The 9,270-nt window shown below is 49.5% G+C and overlaps 1 protein-coding gene across 2 annotated transcripts in view; it reads right to left on the reverse strand.

The window, feature by feature from the left end:
• Positions 1–329: 329 nt before the first annotated feature.
• The window catches only part of STK40 (serine/threonine kinase 40), a 15,729-nt gene continuing 6,788 nt past the window's right edge, over positions 330–9,270 (reverse strand). Inside the window, exons 7-11 of one of the 2 annotated variants that reach the window (XM_009706677.1) lie at positions 6,819–6,934; positions 3,381–3,525; positions 2,891–3,010; positions 1,830–1,914; positions 330–1,035 (exon numbers count right to left, since the gene is read on the reverse strand). In XM_009706677.1, the coding sequence (XP_009704979.1) occupies positions 817–1,035; positions 1,830–1,914; positions 2,891–3,010; positions 3,381–3,525; positions 6,819–6,934 (685 nt within the window). In that variant the 3' untranslated portion in view covers positions 330–816. The remainder of the gene's footprint in view (positions 1,036–1,829; positions 1,915–2,890; positions 3,011–3,380; positions 3,526–6,818; positions 6,935–9,270) is intronic. The other variant, XM_009706676.1, reaches the window with a different exon arrangement.

Here is a 9,270-nt window from a genome sequence, read left to right on the forward strand (position 1 = left end):
TAAGATTAAATCATATATCCTTACGAAACTAAAAGAATCAGTGAAAGGTGGGAGAGAGGTCAGAGGCCACACTGGGCCAAGTCCTGCAAAACCTTTGAACTGCAGACAAGATCCGATCTTTGCAGCGATTGCCTGCAAGGATGACTCTTGCCTGAGGCGATGGCCGGGCTCTCTGGGCAGCCCCCGTTCACACCAGGTAACCGGGCGGCTGTTTGTGCCGCTCACGAAGGCCTCGGCACGCTGCAGCCCACACACGGCCACCGAGGGTTAGACAACACAGCCAAACCAGGTGGCACGTTAAGGACAGAAAAAGATTTGATGCAGATAAAGGGAAGTGGGAGGTTTCAAGAAATTCTTCCTTTCGAGAAACCCCGATAAATCTAAGCTTATTCAAACAATATGGAGCAAATGCAATCAGCCGACTCTCTGTACTGCACAGCCGTGACTTGTGCCAGCAAACCAGCTTCACCCTTGGTAGTCTTCTCCTTTCCCACAGGTTTTGCTCGATCCAGAGAACAGCATGGTTAAAAAGACAAGAGAGGTAGATTACAGTCATGATTAAAAGCAGATTAGTCATCTAGGCTTCGATTTAAAAAACAGATTCCAGAAGATGCCAAGAGGTTGCTGCTTCCAAAACTAGCTTTTTCAAAAGTCTTCTCCCTCCAGAGCGAGTGTGAGTGCGTGTCCCTGAACAGAGCTCAGAAGAATTGCTACATTATTCTCCATCATGGGACACCGGTATTGCTGTTGAGCTGTAGTAGGCGACGTGAAAGGCAGACCGCAGGATGGTGCTTGTGCTCTCGGATGTGTGGGAAGCTACTTCCGAAGGTACCTCTGGGCCAGGATAGCTGCGTCCAAAGGGTTCATGGGCTGGGCATCGTGGCCCAGGCGTCGCACTGGGGGGATGTTCCCAAACTGCCGCTTCTGTAGGAAGCTCTTGGCCTCATGCAAGGTGTTCTTCTCCTCAGCCAAGAGCAGCTGCTGCCTCATGTAGTTCTCGAACTCGTACTGCGAGCACTCCTCCGTCACCTTCACCTGCCAGAGAACCACCCTGTCAGAGCCACAGCAACAGGCAAGGGTCCCACATCTCCCCTCTGATGGTCCTGAGCTACCACAGGATAACTGGAGTCTTAACACAGGAACTGGACCTGCTGCCAGACATACAAGCAGGGCTCCCATGAATCGTTAGTGCCACCAGGAACAGAGGTCTGGAAACCTCAGCGGCTCCGTCCTGATGCAGCTCATCCCAACCCTGCCAGATATTCAGAGGCTGCAGCTGCCTGACCCCAGTTCTCACATCCCCCCGAGCCTTGGGGAGGGATTTGATGGCAACATCGACTGCAGCATCACAGGCAAAAGCTCCTACACAAGGCTGTCCCTAGGCAGTGAGGTCACCGGCCATCACTTCCAACATTAAATACACTGGCAAGAAAACAGGATGTTCGCTCCCATCTCATAACTCACCAGGGAGCCTGAGCCAACACCGCTACCTCTTCCCAGCTCTCCCAGTGTGTGCGAGCTCTCAGCTGTGTGCGAGGGAGTGAGCGCTGCTCAGGGAGGAGCGAGCTGCCCCTCAGCGAGCTCACTTCGAGGCAGCACAGCCAGCTGGATGTGACTCCTGGTCCCAGCAGCACGAGACTTTCCTTCCACCGCACAAGACAGCGATGGACTCAGCTGCCTCGTAGAGCAGTGGCCACAGCTGGGTCCTCAGCACCCTCCCCTCCCCAGCTCAGGGGCCACAAGGGGCTGTCATCTCCTTCCATTACAGACAGACTTGGCACAGTGGCACAGAAAAGCAGTTCCACGGAAAGGAAAGTAGGAAAACCTACCTCTTGGGGGTTTTCAGGGTTAGCCACTTGGTCATCGATGTCTGGGACCACTTGCAAAGGGCCACTCAGCGAGGACATAGACTGCCTGGGGGAGACCACAGCGTCAGTGATTTGGAGCACAGCACCAGCTCACCCAACACCCTGGCCAGGGCAATCCTGCCCAGCTGGCCATGGCTGGACAACAGAGTCCAGTACAGCACCATCTGGATGCCCCACTGGCTACTGCTACTAAAGGACACTGTTCAAAATTCAATTTCCCTGGTATGAAATCATGTTATAATCCCCAGAGCTGCTTTTTTTTTTTTTTAAAAAAACAGGATGTGGAACTCTAACTCTTGCATAGGTAGGAGAGAAAACAGCCACAGCTCCAAAAATCACAGACTTCACTGCTGACTCAACAGACAGCACGAGAACTTTGCCTGGGCATGCTGTGCAGCACAGACAGAAGGTCATGGGGCTGACAAGGGAGGGCTGCACCAAGCAAACAGCACCAGGATGCATTTCTGCTGGAGTGTGCTACTGGAATCTCATCCCAGTTGGTTCATGCCGGTCTTGGAGTCAGATTTACCCTCAAAAGGCATCCTCACCCCGCACGTGTAGAGTTCCCACCTGTAATGGCATCTCCTGCTATTCTCTAGAAATCTCATGCCTGCTTTTACTTAACAGACAATGCAGTGCTAATTACAAGCTTGCAGGACGTGTCTCCATTTGGCTGCATCTGTTTGTACATCTAAGATATCCCTGACCATTAGACTTTCTTTAAAAATCAAATCGGGGGAGTACAAGGGGGACACAGCAGCAAAGGCCCTCCTGTACCCTTGAACTGTTTTGTAAAGCTTTACAGGCTCCAACCTTGGTCACAATGACAAGCATGGGTACAGGCCACTCTGGCTGCATCCGTCAGACACCAGTGGTTGAGACACCAGATTTAAAGACTTTTTTGTAGTTCTCACAGATCATCCTCTGGTGTCCTGCTTGGCAGCAGTCTGATGGCTGCAGCTGGAATAACACAGCCTGTGGCCAGAGACGTCATGTTCCTGTCTCTCTCCTCTTACACATACCATGATGCTATGATGGAGCTGAGAGAATCCAGCACTTCAGAAGCTGTCAGACGCTGCTGCGGATCCAAGACGAGCAGTTTTCGGATCAAGCACACAGTGTTTTCTGAGACTCGTCCATCCCTGGGAGAGAGAGCGTGTGGTGAGCCTGAGTGCCCGAGGTGGGCAGAGGCGGCAGCAGGATGGACATGCTGGGAGCACAGGTCAGGAACCAGAGGAGTCACCATTGCTAGGACTGAGAAACCCCAGAATTAACCAGGAGGTTGATTCTCTGTGGCTGCAGCACAGGGCCTTTCTTGCTTTTGCACAAGATGTCCCAGGTCCGCTACTACTTCCTTGGCGTCTACTGCATACAGTCTTTGTTCTCATTACTGCTGTGACCCTCAGAGGCTTTAAGTGAAGCCCCTCCAGCTCTGGCTGTCCCCAGTAAGGCCCAGAGCACCACCTGCACAGGCATTAAGAGAAGGGCCTGCCTGGGACAGGCTGTACTCACTCGGGGATGGTGTACTCGGCAGCCTTGATTTTGCGGAAAAGCTCCTGAGGTATGCTGTCGTAGAAGGGGAACTGGCCATAGAGCATGGTGAAGAGCACCACACCCAACGCCCACATGTCACTGGGTTTTCCACGGTACGGCCGTCCTGCAGGGAGCAAGGAGACATAAAAGCAACAGGCTTTACAACATGGCTAACCTCTGTGGCCCATCACCAGCAGTAAAGGCACTGAAATAAGCTCTGCATGTGATCCTTTCTTCTAAGCATTAATCAAACTGCTCAAGACTTCCTATCGCAAGACACTAAGAAACTCTTTCAAAGGTGCATCCTTTATGAACAAGCAAATTGTTCATCTCCACACAAGTGTCTTCCCTTTTGCTACAGAGCAGGGCTATCCCTGCTGAATGGCCTTGACGTGATCCAAGAGCACCAAGGAATCAGAACCACTGCGTACTGTGCTGGAGTTCCCACTTCACTCCCCTTCGCCATCCCTGCAGACCATCACCGCCAGAAGCCCCTGAGCCTCGCAGGCTCCACAGCTGCGCTCTGCTGCAAGTCCAGGTCAAAGGAGAAGGGAATTTAAGGGCCAGTGAGCACAAGGCAGGGGGGAGGCAGGAAAGAAAGCCCAAGAAGCATAAGTGCTCTTCTAGTGAAGAGTGGCCCAGGATTAATGCCAACCTCACTGCCCCAGCTGCACAGGGGATCTGAGTGGAAGTGCAGACTAAGACTCTCCACACCTGGCTCAGATTGAACCCATCAAGATGGGACTCTGCCTCCGGGACAGATCCAGCACACAGCCACTGGGGCCTGCCGTGAAGCCGGAAAAAGCACAGGAAGGTCCCTTCCCTGCATGTAGACATTCCCAAAAGCCGCTGCAGCCCCAGCACACCCTGGGACTTGCTTGATGGAAACGCTGCTTTAAAGCCCTTTCAATCGCACAATAAGTCAGCAAACTGCAGCAGGCACGAGGGTCAAAAAATTAAACTCCAATGCTGTACCACAGCATAGGACTGAGGGAATGACTTCCTCTGACTCATGCAGTGAGTCACTGTTGCAGCATTTGTTATTTGTACTAATTATTCTTTGCTTTATATGCTCAAAAAAAGGCACCTCTCCCTCCTCCTCCAGCTTTTCCTGCTGTGACATTTCAGCAGCCATAAAACGCAAGCCATCTCTTAGCAGAAGACAGCTTCTCTTGGAGACCTAAAACAATGATTAATTCTTCAGGCATTTTAGCTTCCTCTTGTACAGTAGCATTAGCAACACAGACAGAGGGATGCTCAGAGTCTGAAGGTGGTGGTGAAGGCTGGAACGTCCTCAAGTAACTTTTCCCTCAATTCTTGGAGGGGAATGGCAGACAGCCATTCTGGAACAGCGTTTTTAAGAGCCCAGGATCAGGCCGCACCAATGCCCTGCAGGGAAGGGCTATTCACAGAGACATCAGAGCCAGGGCGCAGTGCAATTGCACCCAAAGGTCAGACCAGGCAGTGCTACAGCAGTATGCAGTCCTGTAACAAAGGCTGCATCTTGCAGGGTCTCGAACAGCCTTGGCCATCGGAGAAGTCAGCAAGGACAGCCTGGTCAGTGCCTTGTGGCGTGTGGCCTACAGACAGGCCAGTCAATCCTCCAACAAGACAGCCGTTAGAAGAAACGCAGGTGCTTGCAGCTGAGCTGTGCTGGCAGGGAGAGTAACAGGGCTGAAGCTCAGGACAGAACAGTACCCGGGATGAGCGGGAAGGAGCAGCTCTATGCAGCCTTTACCAGACACCAGCCACTTGAGCTGTAACTGCTCCAAGCTCCTGCAGAGCAGCTGGCTCATATCATCCATCTGGTTACAGGGGCCTCAGGATATCCTGCAGAACAGGAAAGGCCTGCAAAAACCACATGTTGCACCTCCCCGCCTGCCTCTGCTCCCTTCCTGGCTTAGTCCTGCCCAGGAGGGAAGCAGCCTCAAACCTGCTTGGCAGATCACGAAGGAAGAGCTCAGCTACATTTATTGCTGCTGCCTGCAAACCTGACAGCAAACTTACTGAGCGGAGTCCACTGGGTCTGGAAATTTCAGGACTAGCTCCCTCTGAGGGCATTTCTGAAATACAATAGCTCAGGATACCATAACCAAATGACTCAAACCTTCAAGCACAGGTGTTTTCAGTGTTCTAGATGTTATCCTCACATAAAGAAAGGTGATAGACTGGCAAGGATTCTGGCTTTCACGCTAGCTATACGCACACCAGCAAGTAGTGCTGCCCAACGTACTGCCGACTTGTCCGGAACACAGTTGGTGCTGATGACCTACTGTCTGCAGTTTCAGGCAGCTTCCCATCATCCAAACGCTAGCTGGGCCCTGCGGGCAGATAACCCTTAGGCAGGTGGGATGCATTAGGGGCGATCTTGGACTGCAATGTGCAGTTCAGCTTCATCCAAAAGGAATTTTATCTGTGCTCACCGGGAGTACTCTGCAACATGAGCTAATGCACGATAACTGGAGTCTAAATAGAGAGATGCTTCATATGCACAGTCCAAGCTGTAAATGCACCCTTCAACACTAGTCCAGCTCACCTGTATGAGAAGGAAAAGCCCCACAACAAAACCCCCTAAAAACGATGCCTCGGTCACTATGCTGACAAACAGGACCACCACTGCCTGCTCAGCTATTGCCAGCACAAAAGCTAGTACAGTAGCAGATCTTTGACCTTGTAGAAGAGAAATCTGAAGCAACTAAACAGACACAAACCACATCTGTTTCTGAAAGTCCCATGCACTGGAAACAGTTAAAAGGCAGGAGGACATAAGGGAAAGCTGCTCTTTGCCAGAATCCTGCTTAAGGCCTCTGCTGGAGACAAGGCATAGGCCAGACTGCTGGAGACAAGATAAAGCCCAAACAGACTGCTGGTCTGGCCTGGTGTCATCATTCCTTTATTTTTAAGTAACTCCTCTCAATCGGCCCAGAAGCTGCCCAGAGGGTCAACAGTTCCCTTCTGGAAGCAAGTAGCAGCTGCAGCAACTGCTCCGCTTAGTGTACGGCCTGGAATAAACAGACATTACGGTGGGATTTGGACTGAATGCCTCTTCGGCCTAGGGATTTACCTGCAGCTTAAGTGAAGCCTCAGGAACAAGATTCAGACATGGGAAACGGAACATCTTGTCTGCAGTCAGACTTATATGGGAACAGGCAGAGAGCTTTCAATTAGCTTTGAAGTTCAGACTAGCCTTAAGAAAAAAAGTTAGACTTGCTTCTTCCCTCCATACTTTCCCAGCTGGAAAAAACAGACCAAGCCTCATAACTGCACCCTAATTAAGAGGCTCTCACAGAAGGCAGGTTACATATGGGAACAGAACTATGTGGTTTTCATGTATTGTCAAGAGCCACGAATAAATGAAACAAGTGTTAAGTATGGGGGGCTGTGAACTCCCACCGAGGGCTGAAGGGGATTGCCTACCGCTAAGCACATCTGGGCTGATGTAGGCAGGGCTCCCTCGCTGGTCTTTCAGCAGGTCATCTTCACTCACCAGGTGCTTTCCGAGACAGAAGTTTGTTATGGTTATTCGATGAGTCCTGGGGAGAATCAGAAGGCATCAGTGAACAAGGACCATCCTGCGTAAGCCAAACAGCACGAGCAGAAGAAGCGAACACGAAACCAGAGGTGTGTGTCTGCGGGGCTTTTTGGGAAGCTTGAAGTGCTGGGAAAAGACAAGTGTGGCTGTAAGATCAACTCCATCCCAAAGGGGAGGGATTCCACACCTGTCAGCATGGCTTGCAAGACTCTTACAGGGGGAAATAGAGAATCTCCTTTACAGTTATAGACAAGGTCTACATCCAACCTGAGTGGCATGTGTAAGTGTGGCTGTAAGCACAGGTGCTCATGTAACTTGCACACCTTGCAGCCACACAGTTGCCTTTTGGCCAGCCTCCCAGGAGCATCCTAGCCAGCAGCACAGCATCCTGCAGGCATCAGCAGCACCAGGATCTGCAGCTGTGTGCCTGCTGACCATTGTAGGGAATGAGTGTAAACACAGTAGTAGTTTATTTTAACTGCTGATTCTCCCCTATGCTTCCCAACTACCATCTCTAAAAGCATGTTCTCCACACAACATCTTCTGGAAGCTGACGGAAAATACCTTACAGAAGGACTGCCTCACGCCTGGCCTCCCTGCACCGTTTGCTTAGAAGATGAGCTACAGGACCTTTGATCAGATTCAGTACAGTCACACCTGCATTACCCAAGAGTCCCACAGCAGGAGTCTGGTGACAGTTTTGCCTGATCTGCAGGACTGTTCTTCACACGCAAGTACGCAGAACAGAGAAAGTCTAATCAACATCCAAAAAACCTCCTACGGAAAAGGTGAGAACTGCAGGTACAGAGAATTTCTCTATTAAGATATCCCTACTTCCCTATGGTACTACCAGCTCCAATTAATGAATTTTTCCAGGGAAAGTCAGCTCATTACAAAACTACTATCACATTAAATCTTCCATGTCACTCAGATAATTTGGATTTTAACATACAACTTAAAGGACTGAGTAGAAAAACACTGTCTAGAAGATTTCTATATTCTTGAAAAATATTATACAACTAGAGCCTGAGAAAATGAATTAAGTCAGTCACAATAACCAAGAAATACTTCCAGCAAGTCTAATAGGCAAGTGAAATAAAACCAAGTGTGGGTTGGCAAAGGAGAGTTGATTATTAAGAAAGACAGACTTGTGTTTAAGAAGTGTTAGCTTCAACTGTCAAGAGATTTCCCTGGCTGAATAACAATCTGCAGGATTTGTTAAGGATTTAAAAGACTAAGTGTTCTAAAGGACATCAAAATGTTCAGGGTTGCTAGGTTTTATTTAGTCACTGAAATGTGATCTAATCTGTAATCATCCAACTCCTGCACTGGCTAATTGGAAAATTTGCAAGGCTTTAACGTCCGCATCTCGCAGGGGACAATGTCTGAGGGACCCTCACTAGCCCGGGGTGTAACATGCCTGGTTAGGACTTTGCAGTGATATGTAACTACCTTCGTTTCTCCGTCAACAGAAAAGACCTGGCTTTTTTGTGAACGCGGCTGGAACAGAACATTTCTGATCAGCCCAAATGGCTGGTCCTCTCCATGGTGATCTATTCTTACTCCTCACCCACCCTTTCATATGACTCACTGCTGTAGAGGCTCCAGTTTTTCCTCACCAAAGCTGATGGTCTTGCTAGTAAAAAGCAAAACATAGTATGTAAAACAAAGAATTACTTTGGCAAGCGTGTTCACAAAGTTTCAAATACCTCCCCCTTCCTGCTAGTAGGGGCCCCTGTGTGCAGCTCCATCAGTGGGATGCTCCACTGCACACTTGAACCACAAAAGAAGGGAAGCTCTGGGTGGATCCTTTAAAGCAGCAATCTTTGTCTGCCTCTTCCTAGCAAGGAGAATCAAAGAAGCAAGCAGAAGACAAGAGAATTATCTTAAAGTAGCTCTACAGAAATGACTTAAAACAATTGACAGGTGGCCCTGAAAAGCACTAGCTTGCTCTGTACATGAGGGGAATCAAGAATTTCAACCTCAGTAGGTAAAATGTGTTTGCTTTCAGACAGCATTAGGGAGGAAAAAAAAGCAAGCTGTGACCACAGTGAACCTGCATGCTTTGTACAGACTCGGAAAGCCTGCAGACCTAAAGCCTTCCAGATCTTTCTTTATTTCACAGAAAACCAGACAGTGTGAAAAGACAATGAATTCCACTCATTCTTAAAGTTAGTGCAAAATACTTAATAAAGTAATACTGAAGGACACAGCAGAATATCTGAATTGGAACTAGCTTGCCAACTAAACAACTGCATAATCGAAGACAACTAAAAAACTCCAAGGAGCCACCAAGCAAAGCGCATGCTACCACCAGCTGCCTCTCCCTCCTGCTGA

Source organism: Cariama cristata, unplaced genomic scaffold (assembly GCF_000690535.1).
Source record: "Cariama cristata isolate BGI_N322 unplaced genomic scaffold, ASM69053v1 scaffold21628, whole genome shotgun sequence".
Lineage (NCBI taxonomy): Eukaryota > Metazoa > Chordata > Aves > Cariamiformes > Cariamidae > Cariama > Cariama cristata.